The sequence below is a fragment of the Nicotiana sylvestris genome, chromosome 5 (assembly GCF_000393655.2).
Source record: "Nicotiana sylvestris chromosome 5, ASM39365v2, whole genome shotgun sequence".
NCBI classification, from domain to species: Eukaryota; Viridiplantae; Streptophyta; class Magnoliopsida; order Solanales; family Solanaceae; genus Nicotiana; species Nicotiana sylvestris.
In genome coordinates, this window is record NC_091061.1 from 2442061 (window position 1) to 2461579 (window position 19519).

The 19519-nt window shown below is 34.8% G+C and overlaps 1 protein-coding gene across 1 annotated transcript; it reads right to left on the minus strand.

The window, feature by feature from the left end:
- Positions 1–2620: 2620 nt before the first annotated feature.
- LOC104222321 (putative GPI-anchored protein pfl2) lies at positions 2621–12112 on the minus strand. The gene is made up of 3 exons (XM_070145754.1): positions 11655–12112; positions 3843–4285; positions 2621–3603 (listed from the first exon to the last, which is right to left on the minus strand). The coding sequence occupies exons 1-3, from the start codon at positions 12067–12069 to the stop codon at positions 3013–3015; spliced, it is 1449 nt and encodes a 482-aa protein (XP_070001855.1). The 5' UTR covers positions 12070–12112; the 3' UTR covers positions 2621–3012.
- Between the last annotated feature and the right edge of the window lie 7407 nt (positions 12113–19519).

Consider the following 19519-nt stretch of genomic DNA (forward strand, 5'->3'; position numbering starts at 1 on the left):
GAAGTGAAAAGGGTGAATTTAGTAATATTACGAAAGAGCGAGTGGAGTGGACTGAGAATTGGACGGAAAATGACAACATTAGTTCCTTATGCATGAAGATTGGTCTATATATTTTATTTTTTAATATATATATTGTATGTTATATACAAAAAATATACAAATTTTTTTATATTTTTTCGGCTACGGAATTTAAATCGGAACCAAAATATGATTTTTTTGGACTCAAAGAACCAAAATGTGTGGGAAAAAAAACTGGTGACCAATATATATATAAAACCTTAGCCAAAGGCGCTATACCTTAACGGTTGTTTGCGTAATTAAGTATAGCACCCTTATATAAGGCGCTATGTATATAAAGCTCTAACGAAACGCTATATATATATATATATATATATATATATATATATATATATATATATATATATTATGTGGGCACACCAATAATTCTTATGAGCTTAATTGACATAACAATAATTCAACTGGGTATAGCGCTTTAAGCTAAGACGATATACCTCAAATAATTGTAACCCCAGACTGGTTTTTGCCTTATTTAAAGAAGTTAAGAATTTTGTAAAAATACATTCATAAATATTTTCAAGTCTTCTGAAATATTTCTTCGTTAAGTTATTTTGAATTTTGTTATAATATCTGAAGAGAGAAGAATTAGGGTTTCATTATATTTGGGGGATGAGGTTGTGATGGCGAATAACTCAGTAAGCTATAGTTTATCTCCACATTGTCATGTTAAGTTGCCACTTACAATATAGTAAGATACATTGCTATCGTTGTTATGTAAAAAAAGGAGTGCGAGCAAACGTCCGGTGAATATTAAAGTAACCGAAAGATATTTGTATTCCGTGACTCCGCAAGAGGTTGCTTCTTATGCTAAGTTTAACATCGAAGACGATGAAACTCTGAGAGATTTTTTAAGGACTCTGGGTGAATACCAAAAATTTCTTATGATAAAACTGTTGGAAATGTACGTCAAGGCTGAAGACGTTCGCAATAATGAGGTTGCGCAAAGTAGGATATCCCTCAATCATCGGGTGGTTATTCTGGAGCAGTTTTAGCCGAATAGGTTCTGGGTGAAAGAGTTTGGCATGATCTAAACTTATCTCCACGGGCGAATGAGGAGCGAGATAATTTATCTCCTACTTTACATGATCCACAATCCGAATGGTAAACTTCAATTTTTGTTAAGATGTATATTTTTATATATTGAATTTGTATTAACAGTCATATATCCACAGGGGATACCAACCATATATGAATTTTACTAGTTATGAACCAACGTCCACTTGGAATATGCCTAATTTTAGTGTGTTGGATCATGGTGGTCCATCCGGGAGTCATCGTCAACAGGATAATGTCCATCATGGGATATCAACACACTATGATTTGTAAGTGTATTGATAAAGCTATATGTAAAGTTTGGATCAATTTGTGTAACTCATTATTTTATTGGTTGTGTAGTGAAAATGAGCAATTTGAAGGTCCTGTCCTTACTCAATTACCCGAAGACGGCTTATTTAATCAGGATCTGGCAGATGCGCAGAGTCAGGAAGAGAATAGTGATTGACAACAATGTTAATGAGTCTGGAGATGACACACCCTTCCCTGATGAGGGTGATGATGAGGAGGAAGAGAATGTTGAACCTGATTTGACGAAGGAGCATGCTCCACCTCCCGTTAGACCAAGAGTGTACGAGTCCCACGTGTCGTTTCATTCAAGGGAGATTCCCTACCTTGATCATTTGCCAAGTATGCCGGATGCGGATGCCCTCACAGGGGATATTGACGAAATTCGGACAGTAGTGTGGGATGAATCTAGAGCAATGGTGCGGTCATATGGAATGCCCTCACAATTGAATTATTGTTATGTCAGTTAAGCCCAGAAGAATTATTGGTGGACCCACATAATATATATATATATATATATATATATATATAGCGCCTTATATAAGGACGCTATACTTAACTGGGCAAAGAGCCGTTAAGGTTTAGCGCCTTTAGCTAGGGCTTTATATATATTTTGGTCACCAATTTTTTTTTTCACATTTTGGTTCTTTGAGTCCAAAAGAACCACATTTTGGTTCCGGACTCTAGTTTCTGGCGCAGGCTAAAAGTAAAAAAAGTCCTTTTTTAATTAATAGTAGTATCGGGCTAGTTTGCGCATCCTCGACTATTTTACATAACATTATCTTTCACCGGCACAGGTACTACATGTCCATCAAAGCTTATACAGCTAAGAAGAAATTGTATAATATTTGTTTTCTTTGGTGATATTTGAACCCTAGTATTAATATACTTACTTGACTTGAACAATCTTAATTATTTCAACTTGTCAAATTGAGTATGTTTGATCTTTGTTATATTTAAAGACACAACTATAGTTATCTTCAAAAAAATTATCTAGTGTGAAGCATGTGAGCCACTTGAATTGGAGAAATTATTTGGACATACTTCTTTCAGTTCATTATTGGAGAAATTATTTGGACATACTTCTTTCAGTTCATTTTCCTTATTTCCTACGTTAAGAATAATGTTACTCAAACTAATTGAGTTCACAAGAAAATCAAGCACATTGCACAGATAAAAATAACACTATATACTGCAGATATCTGATCTTTAGCATATTCATTCATATATACTCAGTATTAACACCTCCAAATAGAGCAGCAAAACATACTTGTTCAGAGACAGAGCCAGGGGCGGAGCTAGCCCATGAGTTACGGGTTCGGCCGAACCCAATAGCTTTGGTCCAAACTCTGTATTTGTCTTATGAAATACATTGAATATGTACTAATTATTGATATAGAACCTAGAAACTTAAAAGGATTAGAACTTCAAACCCATAACCTTCAAATCTTGACTCCGCCTCTGGATAGAGCGGCCACATAAGTTGCATTAGCATAAGCAAGCATAGGTAAAATAGATAGAGCTTCAAGCTGTGCTCGGGGGAACTTTTGCCTAGTCGGCATTTATGTCAACGACACATCTATGATCAAAGTCTCATAAACTTGCACCTTCAGCCAAATCTCGAGCACGAGCACTTGGCTTCACCTCATTGTGCTCTTGCTCGGCACCACCATCACCTTCCTCCTCAGATGATAATTCATCGACATCAGCTTCTGGAGGAAGCATGTATATCTCCAGGCCGTAGGTTTTGGGGTCAAAAGTGGGGTCTTTAGCCTTGATTTTCTCTATGGCTAGCTTCACCCCCTTTCCCATGTAAGGAGCAGCATACTCCATGAGCTCCTGTCTGTACAAGGAGGAAGCTTTGTATTTCCGGATAGCAGCAGGATAGGCCTCCTCCAACTCCCTTGTCAGCTCGAGGATTTTCTGGTGAAGGATTGTCTGAACGTGCAAAAGGGATTCCTTCTCACCAGTTAGAGCGGTGATTGTGTTCGCAGCCCCAGACAACTCATTTTCAAGCCTCTGCTTCTCCTTCTCAGAGTCCTTGAACTTCCGATAGGCTTCTGCCAGCTTATCTTTTAAAGGATCCATTGCATTTTCCAGGTCATCACTCGCTTTTGCTGCCTCGTTATACTTGGCAGTTGCTACTTGAAGGCGTTCAAACTGAAGACAAAAATAGTTCATGCCCTACAAAAAGAGAGGAAAGAGATCAAGAAACAAAAAAGAGAGAAGAAACAAAGGTGAAAGGAGAGGCTAACTTCATCAACAACAACAAACCCAGTATATTCCCACAAGTGGAGTCTGGAGAGGGTAGTGCGTATAGAGACCTTACCCCAACCTAGTAAAGGTAGAGAGGCCGTTTCTAATAGACGGGCTAGAGGCTAACTTCATCAAGAAAGAAAGAAAAAAAAGAAGAGAAAACTAACCTCGTAGAAGTGACGAAGCCCCTCTTCAGTGACCTCTTGATCTGTCTTCTTATCTGCGACAACCCGTTCCCACATCCCGATTGTTGAGTGCAGAAGGTCGACGGATGAACAGTAAGGCTGCTCCTCAGCAGCCTGCGAGCTGCGGAGCACTGAGCTGCTTGACTTTGAGTCCAATGGAGCTGAACGAGTGGAGGTTGAAGGGGCGCTGGTCATAGGAACACTGCACGGTATGGACTCCCCATATTTCTGTTCAGCAGTAGCAGCAGGTGTAAGAGCATCATCATTGACGGGCTTGCTTGAGCTTGGTGTTTCGGACAATGTGGCTCCAAAGGCCTGCTGCTGAGCTCGCCTGGCAGCTTGGCAGGACAGAAGCTTCTCACATTGGCTTGCCAAAATTGCAGCAACTTCATTCTGCTCCGGGGAACAAATAGCAGGGTCTGTTACTGCAAATAAACAAAAAAAAAAAACATGAAATGTTGGGAAGTAATAATGTCACTTAGTTGACTTAAAAAACAAATGCAGTCACGTAGGAGTGTAAACATCAGCTCCACCGACAAAGAAATGCCTCTGTCTGCGGCAAGGACCTCTCTAATGAATCAACACAAAAGCTGATTTACCAGCAAGGCGAGCTAGACACTTGATCTTTTTCCTATGGGCTGAGTAGAGCCGGGGCTCATAGAGATAGGCCACTCGCCAAGTAGTACAAAACTAAAAATTTCCTTACAAGCTGTGAAAACCAACCAAGATTATTGGAATGACACTTGAGTTTAAAGAACTTTCTACGAGCTATGATAACCAACCAAGATAATTCGAAAGGCATTTGGTAAAATAAACTTGAAATGATACTGTACTTCCTACCCATGATTACAGAAAAACTTCTGTGAAAAAAATAAAAAATGAATCTCCTCGCATTGCGAAAATCAGGGGCATAGAAATGTTATAATACTCAAGTAGCTCAATGGGTAGCAGATGAAAAGAAAAACCGAGGCAGACCTAAATTGAGATAAGCTACACATCACGTTCACAAGCTCTGTTAGCTCTATCATCAAGCATAGCTTGCTTAGGGGTATACTTGCCCACGAGGGCAAATAGACTCTAATTTCCTCAAAAATATACATACGAGAAGTTTGTCATGTCATATTCTAAGGTTAACCAAATCGAACGAGAATAGACCAAAAGGGGAAAGCAGGTATCTACCACATGGGGCAGACACTTCCAGATTCTGAGTCAGGTGTGGAGTTCGAAGATAATTATTCTATGTGGGGAAAAAATCATGTCATCTTGTAATTCTGAGAATACACAAGTCAAGCAAAGAAAAAGATGAAGAGGCATACTTGTTGGAAGCCAGGAAAACAGAGACGCATACAGGCAATGGAACAATAAAAAAATACATAAAGCAGCAAAGGAATGAGTCTAATAAAGAGAATTGCAAAACACGTACAGCTACCAAATATCAACCAAGACCCGGTCACACCAAAGGCCACAGGGAAGGTCAAGCTGTCATGAAGAACTCCAATTCTAATTTACGCATCGAAAATAACCTTTGAATGGCTGGGATCTCATTGAAATCATCTTCTCCCATTTTCCCAGGCAATGAAGCCACCTCGAAGCTACACTCCTGTGGCTCATTCTTTACGACCTACGAGCTAACCAACACTCCTGCTTCTTTTAACAACAGTGCTGTTGCACGGAGCGAGATGGACAACATAAGTCTGTACATTAATCACATTATTTTGTTTTACTTCCTAATTCTCATCATGTAACTTTCTCTACCTCAGTGATTTCTTCATCACCAGACAGGAACTAAAGGTCATTCACCACTGGCTGGCGGCTGCTCTAATGCCTTGCGCACTCTTACTCTGAACATCTCCATCTTGATCATCTACACCTACCCTCAGGCGGTAGCAGAAGAATCTAAACATTCCAGCAACCATATGCAAAATATCTTAAATGATTGGAAGAGAACTTGTAGTCAGTTTAACCTATGGTGCTCGGATCCTCCTAAAATGCCACAGCACCCCGGTCAGATCCTCCATAAAACACATTAGTTGTGGATGATCGGAAACACTGGGCAGCATTTTTGAAGGAAATGAGCAACATAGGATTTAATCCCAGTTAGGATAAGTTGTCACCTAACATAAATTTGAAAGACACTATACTAATCCTTACAGTTCATAAGATGGTTGGACTCCTGTACTATAAATTCAAACATGTAATGGGCACAAAGTATGTTTTGCCCTTTCCTATAAATTACAGCTTCATCTACCCCAAATATATTTCCCTAAAGTACTTCATTGTTTTGTTTTATAACGATATATTTCCCTAAAGCACATCATTGTTCTATTTTATAAGAATATATTTCCCTGAAGTACTTAAGTACATCATTCTGAGCAATTAGAAAACTATTCACTTCTCTCATAAATAATGCTATGTATAGCAACACTAGAATACATACAGCAACAGAATAAGAAGCCCCTGTTGCGGAAGCCAAATGTATATAATGTGAATAAGTCACAACTACTATACCAAAAATTATGACAACCACCAAATAATAAATAAATAAGACAATAAAGCAACAATAAAGAGAACACCATAATTTACGAGGTTCGGCTAATTTTGCCTACTCCTCGGACACAACCAATATTTTATTCCACTCCAAAAATACAAGTGAAATAATACTAAAGAGAGAAGATACAAATGCCTTAAACAGATGAGAAGGCAAATGAGAGGTGTGTTTAAATCCTAAACATTAAGCCTTCTTTTATAGGGGGAAAATCCCCCCAACTTTTGTTTTCCCACCGATGTGGGACAAACATTTTGCCAATTTCAACAAATCTCCACCTTGGCAAAATTCCACATCTTCAATTTTCTCTCAATAACAAATTTTGGTTGTGTCTTCATCTTCAATCTTCAGTGTTCAACAATGTTGATCAAATCCAAACAATGTTGAAACTTGATCGCAGTCACCACCTTTGTCAGCATATCAGCAGGATTCTCCGTAGTATGAATTTTCTTCACTGTGACTCCACCTTCTTCTATGATTTCTCGTACAAAATGATACCGAACATCAATGTGCTTCGTCCTTGCATGATAAACTTGGTTCTTCGCTAATTGAATAGCACTTTGACTATCACAAAAAATTGTGATACCTTTTTGTTCAACACCAAGCTCCTTTAGCAATCCTTGAAGCCAAATTGCCTCTTTCACAGCCTCTGTAATAGCCATGTACTCTGCCTCTGTTGTAGACAAAGCAACTGTTGACTGCAAAGTAGACTTCCAACTAACTGGTGCCTTTGCAAAAGTAAACACATAACCAGTAGTTGATCTTCGTTTGTCCAGATCACCCGCAAAATCTGAGTCACAATATCCAACTACAGACTGATTGTCTTCCTGCTCAAAAACTAACCCGACATCTACAGTATTATGAATATACCGTAGAATCCACTTCACAGCTTGCCAATGCTCCTTCCCTGGATTGTGCATATATCTGCTAATAACTCCAACAGCTTGTGAAATGTCAGGCCTTGTGCAAACCATTGCATACATCAAGCTACCAACAGCATTTGCGTATGGTACCTTTGACATATACTTTCGTTCAACTTCATCCATTGGCGACATAGTAGTACTTAGCTTAAAATGGGAAGCAAGTGGAGTACTAACTGGCTTAGTCTTGTCATCTATGCCAAAACGTTGAAGTACTCTCTTCAAATATTCCTTTTGAGATAAACAGAGTTTCTTTGAACGTCTATCTCTAATTATCTCCATGCCAAGAATTTTCTTTGCCTCACCCAAATCCTTCATCTCGAACTCCTTCTTCAGTTGAATCTTCAACTTATCAATTTCTTCCAAATTCTTGGAAGCTATCAACATATCATCAACATATAGGAGAAGATATACAAAGGAACCATCTTTAAGCTTGTGCAAATACACACAATGATCGTATTTGCTTCTCTTGTACCCTTGCCGCAACATAAACTCGTCAAATCGCTTGTACCATTGTCTAGAAGATTGTTTCAATCCGTACAACGATTTTTCAAGTTTGCACACCATATTTTCTTTTCCAGCAACTTTGAATCCTTCTGGCTGAGTCATGTAGATTTCCTCCTCCAAGTTTCCATGTAAAAATGCAGTTTTTACATCCATCTGAACTAGTTCCAAATCCAATTGTGCTACCAAAGCCAACATAATTCTAATGGAGGAATGTTTTACAACTGGAGAAAACACTTCATTGTAATCAATTCCCTCCTTTTGAGCATATCCTTTGGCCACCAATCTTGCTTTGTAGCGAACATCTACTTGGTTAGGAAATCCTTCCTTCTTTGCAAATACCCATTTGCACCCAATTGCTTTCTTTCCCTTCGGGAGATTGGCCAATCTCCATGTATGATTCTGATGAAGGGACTGTATTTCATCATTCATGGCAATCCTCCACTTATCTTCTTCTGAACTTTGGACAACGTCTTTATAAGTAGTAGGAACATCATCAGCTACGTAATTCCCATAAAAATAGCCTTCTTTGCCCTTGGATCCAATTTTGACTCCGTCACATGATAATATGCAGTTGAGCCAAACACGTGCAAAGAGTTATAATCTATAGCAGGTTTTCCATACCATTTTTCAAATGGTGTCTTGCCATTAATAGCAGCAGATGGTAAGCGATTAATGAGGTGGCATGCATATGTAATTGTCTCAGCCCAAAATTCTTTGCCCAAGCCAGCATTGGACAACATACACCGTACCTTCTCCAGCAAGGTCCGGTTCATACGTTCTGCCACTCCATTTTGTTGTGGTGTATGTCTAACAGTGAAGTGTCGGATGATGCCATCATTTTCACATACCTTATTGAAATGATCATTTTTGTATTCACCTCCATTGTCTGTGCGAATACACTTGATCCTCCTGCCTGTCTGATTCTCCACCATCGTCTTCCATTTGAGAAAAATTCCCAACACTTCATCTTTGCTCTTCATTGTATACACCCATACTCTTCGGGAAAAATCGTCAACAAAGGTTACAAAATAGTGCTTCCCACCCAATGAAGGTGTTTTGGAAGGACCCCAAACATCAGAGTGTACATAATCCAAAATGCCTTTAGTATTATGGATCGCTGTACCAAATTTAACCCTTGTCTGTTTCCCTTTGACACAATGCTCACAAAACTCCAAGTTGCAAGCCTTTACTCCTTTTAACAATCCTTGATCTGATAGAGTTTTCAAGGATTTTCCTCCAGCATGTCCCAAGCGCATGTGCCATAGCTTGGTTGCTTCTGCCTCTTTGTCGTCACTGGATGTCACTGTCGCTGTCCCAATAACTGTACTGCCACGATAGCGGTACATATTATTATTCTTCCGATTAGCCTTCATTACCACTAGTGCACCGGAGCATACTCTCATCACTCCATTTTCTGCAATGATTTTGAACCCTTTTGATTCTAGGGCTCCCACAGAGATGAGATTCTTCTTCAAATCCGGTACATATCGAACATCTGTTAATGTTCTGATCATTCCATCATGGTTCCTTAATCGTATTGAACCAATGCCATATGAGGTAAGAGGGTTGTTATCCGCTGTGTGGATGACTCCATATTCTCCTTCTTGAAATTCCACAAACCAGTCCCTGTTGGGACACATATGATGGCTACAAGCCGAGTCCATCAACCATATGTCTGATGATGTTGATGACTCTGTTGTAACTAATGAGAAGTCTGAATCATCACAATCAGCTACATTTGAATCCATAATGGCCTTTCCATTATTATATTTGGCCTTATTCTTCAACTTCGGACAGTCTTTCTTCCAGTGCCCTTTTTCTCGACAAAAGGCACATTCATCTTTGCTGGGTCTGGATCTTGACTTGGATCTTCCCTTCTTTGTCCTCGTTTGATTTTGAGGACGACCCCTCACAAATAGTGCTTCTCCTTCTCCGCCCTTCTGTTTTTCTCGCTTTCTTTGTTCATAGCTGTACAAAGCCGAACAAACTTCTCTGAGAGAAACTTCGTCATTTCCATGGAGTAGAGTAGTTTCAAGGTGCTCGTACTCATCAGGAAGTGACGCCAACAACATCAAGGCCAAGTCACCATCATCATAAGTTGTATCCATATTTTGCAAATCTGTGACCAACTTATTGAAACTGGTGATATGTTCATTCATCGTGGTACCAGGAACATAGGTGAAGTGAAACAGTCTCTTCTTCATGTACAATTTATTTTGACTATTTTTCTTCAAAAATTTATCCTCCAGTGCTTTCCATAATTTACTTGCAGAAGTTTCCTTTGTGTATGGATATTTCTGCTCTCTAGCAAGGTAGGATCGAATGGTACCGCAAGCAACACGATTGATAATTCTCCAATCTTCTTCTCCAATAGCATCTGGTCTCTTTTCTTCAATAGCAAGATCTAGCCCTTGTTGAAAAAGGACATCTAGAACCTCGCCTTGCCACATCCCAAAATGTCCGGACCCGTCAAATATTTCTACCGCAAATTTCGCATTTGACACAATTCTTGTCATAAGCGAAGATGCCAATGATGACGTATTGTTGACACTTGATGTAGATTCTTCTTGTTTATTGTCTCCCATCTTTGACACAAATATTATTTAATAGCTGACGACACAAATCAAGATTATTTCCTTTCTGGTGTGGAAGATCAGACTAAGCTGCAACCACAGAGCATACTAAGACAGAATCTTGACACAGTTACCAAGATAAATCTTTTCTGATGTGGAAGATCAGACTATGCTGCAACCACAGAGCATACTAAGACAGTACCTTGGCTCTGATACCAATTGTTGCGGAAGTCAAATGTATATAGTGTGAATAAGTCACAACTACTATACCAACAATTATGACAACCACCAAATAATAAATAAATAAGACAATAAAGCAACAATAAAGAGAACACCAGAATTTACGAGGTTCGGCTAATTTTGCCTACTCCTCGGACACAACCAATATTTTATTCCACTCCAAAAATACAAGTGAAATAATACTAAAGAGAGAAGATACAAATGCCTTAAACAGATGAGAAGGCAAATGAGAGGTGTATTTAAATCCTAAACATTAAGCCTTCTTTTATAGGGGAAAATCCCCCAACTTTTGTTTTCCCACCGATGTGGGACAAACATTTTGTCAAATTCAACAGCCCCCACCAGTGGACATGGACTTAGTTTTTGCCTGGACTTGTTATTGAACCAATGAAACAACTAGAAAATTAATTCTCTGTAGTGATTGCAAAAATTAATCCATTTGTCTCAATTTATGTGGTATCATTTCTTTTTTTGTCTATCAAAAAAATATCTTTCTACATCAATAATTAATTTAATTTTAAGCTTTTCATTTTAACCCTAATGAGAGTAATTTATAGCCGCATAAATATTTATATCTTGTTTTATACTACAAATTTTAAAATTATTTATTTTTTACTTAAAATCCGTACTTAATCAAACAAGTTCAACGGAATGAGGAAGACAGATAGTGTGAGCGAAGATAAACTAATCATGAATTAAACTTTCATTAATTAACGTAGATTCATTGTACTACGAGTCACAGAGCTCAAACAACAACCCAGTATAATCACACTTAGTGGGATCTGGATAGGTTAGTATGCAGACATTACCCCTGCCATGGGATACCTGTCATGGGATAGAGAGGCTGTTTCCAAATAGACCCCCGACATACTTCCCTCCAAGAACTTCCCACCTTGCTCTTGGGAGACTCGAACTCACAAACTCTTGGTTGGAAGTGTAGGTTGCTTACCATCAGAGCTCAAACATTGAACATCACAGAAAAAAGAAAAAAAAACGAAAACAACTTTACCAATATCCGGTACAGAGACGGTTGATTGTGGTAGTGAAGAAGACATTGCGGCTGTCAATGTAGTATTTGTTGAAACCGAAGACGACGAATTAGTCGGAATATCTGTACTCGTAGGCTTTGCTGTTGTGGTGTTTGAAGGAGCAGTGACTGGAGCAGAGGACTCAAAAGGCGAAAGAGAACCAGTAAAAAATGTGTTAGTGTTAGTAGAAGTTGCTGGAGCTGAAGGAGAACTCGCTCCGACTCCAAGAACAGTATCGCCGAAGGCGTCCGGCCATGAAGAATATCCAAACATTGAAGAATCAGAAGAAGCAGTGGTAGGGTTAAAACTTAACAAGAAGAAATATGGTGAAGAAGAAGAAGAAGAAGACGAGGAATATGATCGTCTTCTTATTGTCGATCGTCGTCTTCTTATCATTCTGACATTTGTTGCTGTGTGAAAAAGACTGAAAGAGTTGAGGTTGGACTGGACGGAGAATTATTAGGAAAATGACAAGAATTAGTTCCTTTTGTGGGAAGATTGGTTTAAAATAATATTTTTAATATACACTTCCAATAATTTTAGTTTTGTATGTTTACTAGTATTAGTATTAGTAACCGCATGATATACGGATAATATTATAATCCTACTATATTCTATAAATTAAAAAGAATAAATTATATGAATAACTATTAGTATAAACTTAAATATTATAACCCCATATATATAGTTGGTGATATAAAAAAAAATATGATATGATTCAAAAATAAATACTCATTTCCTTTCAATTTAAATAAAGTATTTTTCTTATTAGTCTATTTCAAAAGAATTGCACATTTAACTTTAGAATTTTTCATTTTAACCGTAATGAGAAGCTCTTACAGTCATACAACTATCACGACCCCACAAAGCTTTTAGGATCACACATTTTAAAAGTTTTTTTTTTCGTTCTTAAACTTTGTGTCAAGTCAAACAACAACAATCCAATGAGATCCCACAAGTGGGGTCTAGGGAGGGTAGTGTATATGCAGACCTTATTCCTACTCCGGAGGAGTAGAGATGTTGTTTCCGATAGACCTTCGGCACAAGAAGAAGGAAAGAAATAGTGTACAAGTAACAACTAAATTCAAACTATCTCATCAAATTTGAAATTGAGTGAAATAATACTAGATAGAGTAATAACTAATAAAAATACATTAGCAATATCTTAATTTAAATTATAAAAATATATTATATTATTATCTCAACATAATAATTTTTCACATCAACATCAACTTCTACCAACTTAAAATTTCACAATGACAAATTAATATATACACACATGATGATTTATTGACAACCAATATATTCTAACTTTTGGGAGTTACCAACATATAAAACAGTTGGATCGTAATTTGCTCAACAATTTTAATGTCACCTCAATTTTAACCAGATAATTAAAGCCACTTTATTTTTGACAATTTAAATGATACTTTTGAGATATAGTTAATATTAGTGTATTATAATTAAATATATGTTAAACTACTTAAATATATCATGCACATGTACTAAAAGAAGATGAGTTCTTACAGGTAATTCTTAATTAAATAAATTTTACCTTATGATTTTTGTAATTCACTTTATTTTGTATAAATAGAAATCCCAAATAGTGCAATTATATTCCTGTATATGTTAATCTAAATCTATTTCATTCTAATTGACACATATATACAGACCCCATCGGTTGCTCAATCAATTGGCTCATACACTTTGAGAGATATAAATATCAACAACGGGCTAAAAAGTCATAGTCCATACCTGAGCCATTAGAGGAGAATCAATCCTCCCTTCTTATCTAATTTAGCATGGCAACTGTTAGCACTAATAGAAAAATAAAATATAAAAAGTGTATGTATTGCTTCCAAACAATTGCGATATAAAATAAATTATAAAATGTTGGATAATTAATTTTACCGTAAGGCAACATAATTGACATTTAGTTCAGCCGATGTCTGAGTTGCTTCATAGTTTAAAACATTATCCCCATAAAAATGTATGTCATTAGTTCCTCTATTCTTGTGTAAAATTATGATTGATTAACTCCCTTCCAACATTATTGAAGTTGCTTTAAAATTGATCGAATCGAAATGTATTCATGTGACAATTCTCTTTTTGAGAGTCATTTTAGAAGTATTCGACTCTAAACTATATACATCACACATCATGATTAGCGAAATACACAAACCGCCTCTTGAAATTGTCCTCAACGACCAGCTGAACACCTCAATTGACCCCTTTATCATTTAGACACTTCAAGTGACTGTTAAGTAAAACAAATAGACACTCGAGTGCAACAGACCAGATACGTGAGTTATACTTGCCAATGATGTGTCAAATGAGTCAATCAGTGAACGATACGTGTAATTTATAATTAAAACTTAATATATATATTAATGTAAGAAAGTTTGCATTGTGATTAAGCCAAGTGGCAAGCTACTATAAAGCCACTTAGCAATCTTAAAGAGTTTGTGGGAAATTGTCAAATAAGGAAATATCACTTAAGAACAATACATGGAATTTCATTTATTGAAATTAAATTGAAATAAGAATTCTTTAAAAAAAAAAAAGTTCAATCACTGTACTAATATTTTCTAACTGAAATTTTATATTTGGAAAGTAAAGAATTTTGATATCAATAGTGTTTGGATTCCTTTTCTAATATCGAGTGAGAAGAATATATCCTACCGTAATCTAATGTGCATTTTTAATTTATTTTAAAAATTCAATACTTTTTAATGAGTTGAAGAATATATTTTAAGGTTTTAACCTAAAGTTCAGAATGTAGATATATTTAATAACTTATTTATTTCATAATGGATAATCCAAAGTATCTGTTTTAGACTAAGTTTTCTGAATTTTAAACAATTATACAATAAAAATAATTTTTTTAAAGGCTAAAAGCTTCAACAAAAATAATAATTACTAGAAGTTTAATAATAAAAATACCGTAATATTTTGGTGAAGTACTATATAGTTTGATCATACGCACTTTTATTTTTGTCTATTATTGAATAAAACACTAAATGAAAAAATTAAATAAAATATCATACTTACTAGGGGAAATAATTTAGAAAGAGGGGGATAAAGATAGTGTGAGAGAATTTCATACTTTGAATTAATTTAAATGATAAAATAAAGCAAATAAATAATTAATACTCAAAAATATTATTAATAAATTCAAATATTATATAGTGAAAGATTAAAAATAAATAAAAAATTATTTTAAGAGATAGAAAAACCATATTCATTATAGTATATCATAATAGAAGTAGCAGATAGGGATATAAAGTAGGTGCCAAGCTAATAAAAAGTTAAGTAATAATGTAACCATATTAAGTAGCGGGTAACACAATAACAATAAACAAAGAACAAAAAATAGAGAATTTTTTTTTTGTAAACAAATAATATAATTGTAGATAAATAGAAGAATTAGACATTTAAATTTGATATAAGAAAACTTTTTAAATTATTACGAGAAAAAATATATTATATGGATAATATCACGCAATTGAAAACATAATTTATAAACCTAAAATTTAAAGAATTTACAATGAAATAACCAAGCAACAAATTAACAATATAAAGATGTAATTAAAATTGTCATGTAGTTAAGTTATAAAAAAATTAAAGCCAAAACTCTATATTAAAACAAAAGAAAAAAAAAATTAATTGCTTATTGCACATAATACTAAATAATAATTACTAAATGTGTAGAATTATGGAAAATAATAAAAGAACTTCTTCGTTTAAATTTTGGAATATTTTCAAAAGAATTAGAAAAATAATACGATAATGTTGATATTATAGATACAACACAAAATGTGAAAAATAATTAAAATATTATATGATAGAAAATAATGTATATAGAAGAGAGTAGAAGTAATGTGAAGGGGTCTACACTTTAAATTTGTTTAATAAAATAATTAAATAGGAAAAATAATATTATTGATAAATTTAAACAAAATAATTGGAGCTACAGAACAAAAGAACAATGTTAAATTAAATTTTAGGGTAACACAAAACTATATTCATTATATTATACTAAAAGTAGAGCAATGAGTAAGGAAATTAAGTAACGTGATAAGCTAATAAAAAGTTACATGGCAATATAGCAAGTGTGCATTATGGTTAAGCCAAGTGGCAAGCTAATATAAAGCCACTTGGCAAATTATGATAATATTTGTTATAGTATTTAATTTTATTTGAAAGACATGATATTTATTTAAATTTAAATAGAAAGATAGTAAATAAGATTCTTTTGAATCTGAATAGAAAGAAAGTTAAATTTGAATTGATTGATTAATTAATTAATTAGGAAAGTTAATCAACACATAAATATTTCAATTCAAACGGGAGGCTCAACGAGTGATGCGAATTGTTCTAAATAATGAGAAAGAGTTTTTTTTTTTGAAATTTGAGTTCACAACAAAAATAACAGAAAAATAAAAACATGTTTGTTACTAGAAATAAGACTAAAAAATCTAGGCTCGAACCCATAATCATAATTACCGAGTTGTTGGATCAAAACTTAACTTTTGTAACTACCTTAGGGATAATGTTTAACTATGAATTGACTCAGACATTGGCTAAACAAATGTCAATTGTGTTGCCTTTCGATAAAATTAATTATCCAATATTTTATAATTTATTTTATATCTCAATTGTTTGGAAGCAATACATATATCTTTTTTAATTTTTTATCTATTTTTCTATTAGTGCTAGCAGTTGCTATGCTAAAATATATAATAAGGGAGGATAGATTCTTCTCTAATGGCTCACGTATGGACAATGACTTTTTAGTGCGTTGTTGATATTTATGTTCTCTCAAATTGTATAAGCCAATTGATCGAGAAACTAATGGGGTCGAATATATATATTATGTGTGTGTGTGTGTGTGTGTGTGTGTCAATTAGAATGAAATAGATTTGGGGTAAACACATAAATGAATATAATTTCACTATTTGGGATTGCTATTTGCACAAAATAAAGTGGATCGTAAAATCATAAGGTAAGATTCATTTAATTAAGAATTACATGTAAGAACTCATCTTCTTTTTGTACATGTGCATCGTGGAAACAAATATTTAAAGTAGGTTAACATTTATTTAATTATAATATATTAATCTTAACTATATCCCAAAGGTGTCATTTAACTTGTTAAAAACAATGTGACTTTAATTGTGTGGTTAAAATTGAGGTAACTAGAAATATTATTGAGCAAATTACGATCCAACAGTTTTATAAGTTAGTAACTCCAAAAAGTTAGAATATATTGGTTGTTAATAGATTATCATGTATGTATATATTAATTTGTCACTGTGTAATTTTAGGTTGGTAGAAGTTGATGTTGATGAGAGAATTTATTATGTTGAGATAATAATATAATATATTTTTTATAATTTAAATTAAGATATTACTAAATGTATTTTTATTTGTTATTACTCTATATAGTATGACTTCACTTAGTTTCAATATAGATGACATAGTTTGACTTGACACGAAATTTAAAAAAGAAAAAGAAAACTTTTGAAACTTATGATCCTAATAGTTTTGTGGGGCCATGATATTTGCATGAGTGTAACACAACAACAACAACCTAGTATAATTTCACGTAGTGCGGTCTATGGAGGGTAGTGTGTACGCAGACCTTACCCCTACCATGGGGTAGAGAGGTTGTTTCCAAATAGACCCTGTGAGCACGTGATTTTTGTCTTGCGCGACAATCGCTCCAAAAGAATTAAAAAAAAAATAATAACAAATGGTCATGCTGTACAAATTTGGATTTTTACATGGCACTTTGTTAATTATTTATGATTTGTGCCCATTTTTATTAAAACAAAATACAAAATGTATGTGTCGTACGTAATTTGAACCGTAATCCGATTGTTAAATAGGAGATCACAAAAATACGCATTTCTTTTGTCCTGATTTGTTGCCTTGTTTAATTTTACCTACTTTTAACATTTTATACGCATGAAATAAATATGTTAAGTGTTAATTAATGGTGTCTAGTTTTATTTAATTAGGTTGTGTATTTAGGAAATTAGAAATAAAGAAAAAAGGGGGAAAACGAAAACTACTCCCAAAATAAATCAAAAAATAAAATAAATTTCTTTTACTGTGTAATTTTTGAATTTGCGTGGTGTTAAATATTTGTGTTATGTCCGTAAATGTTTACTTTGTCATAATAAAATGAAAAAATAAAATAAAATACATATTGCATGCATATAGGATTTAATTATGCATTTAAGAGATAATTTAAATAAAATCACAAAAAATATGCATTCGTTCTATTTTTAAATGTGTTACTGTGTGATTAATGTTTTGACTATGTGTTAAATAGTTGTTATGAAGTAATTAATATTTTGTGTAAGGTTAAAAATTGTTTTATAATTTTATTAGGATTTTTTTTATTAATAATAAAATTAGAAAATAATTGAAAAGGAAATAAAAAAATCGGACCTGGATTTAAATCCAGGCCCAAATCAAATCACCCCCCCACAGCCCAATCCAAACAGCCCAAGTCTGACCCAGTCCCAAGCTAAGACCAAACGACGTCGTTTGGTCACCTCTCATCAAGGGCCGTTGGATTAAATCCAACCAACGGTCAAGATCCCCTGCCCTTACCCGCAACCCATAACCCGACCCATTGACCCGACTCAGTCCGACCCCAACGTTAAACCAAACGACGTCGTTTGGATTAGTGGATTGATCCTGGCCATTCATCTTACTTGATCGGACGGTCAATATCCACCCAACATTCCCCTATATAAACTCATAATCCCTTACTCGGCCCCCTAACTAAACACCCCCCCCTCTCCGCTCCTGTTCATCATCGTTCCAAACAGACCCCTAACCCTAGCCGCCCCTATTCCCCTTCGCCTGAAACCCGGCGGCATCAACGCCGCCGGTCACCAACTTAACACCCTAGGACCTCCTGAACATCCCCTACACGAATCCGACCTTAGTTTCCTTCGAATCAGGCCCCAACTCTTCGAATCTTAAATCGAAGGTTGGCCTGAAAACCTGATCTAAACCAATCAGCACCTAGTTAACACCATAGCTTCCCCTAGTCATCCTGAGTATGGATCTGTTGTTTGTTTGGCTCGAATCAGTTCCGAGCTTCTCGAATCTTCTTTTGAAGATTCGGACCAAACAAGAACAAGCTCAGATTTGTTTTAAGCTGACACCAAATGACCCCTAGGCTACCCTCACCCTTGTGTCATGTTTGGTTCTTCTCGAATCTGACCAGAAATGGTTAAATCCCAAATCGAATTTTTAAGAACCCTAAAAATACCAAACTTTCGGATTTTTGTTCAGATTAAGTAAAGATTGAGGTTCAATCGACCTTAGTCGAAGTATTTTCAGTGGAAAATACTTCGACTAAGGTCTGTTTGATTTCAAACAAAAATCCAAATCCAAGTTGAGTTCGAGTCGGATTAAAATTGAAGATTCAAAGGTATTTTTTCTATTATTTTGTGTATTCTACATGTATTGTTGTTTGTCTTAATAGCTTGTTAATTTTTCATGATTTTATTTGATTAATTCTGTCACCTTTGTCTCATGCCCGTCTATATGGTCAAATATGAAACTGTTTCAGTTGGTTGTGATTGTTCATAATGTAAGTAATCGACTCGATTAAGTTCGTCGATTAGTTATATTATGAATTCTCACTTATGATAATGCTAATAAAAACAGTCTGCTTCTATTGTTTTAGACCAATTATGGACAATTGTTGTAGATAATCAGTTTAAATTAATATTCGTCAGTTAAATCACCCTTGTATACATTTATATGAATCTGTCCAAATAAGTGTTGTATATATGTTATTGTCTGAACATTAAAGTTT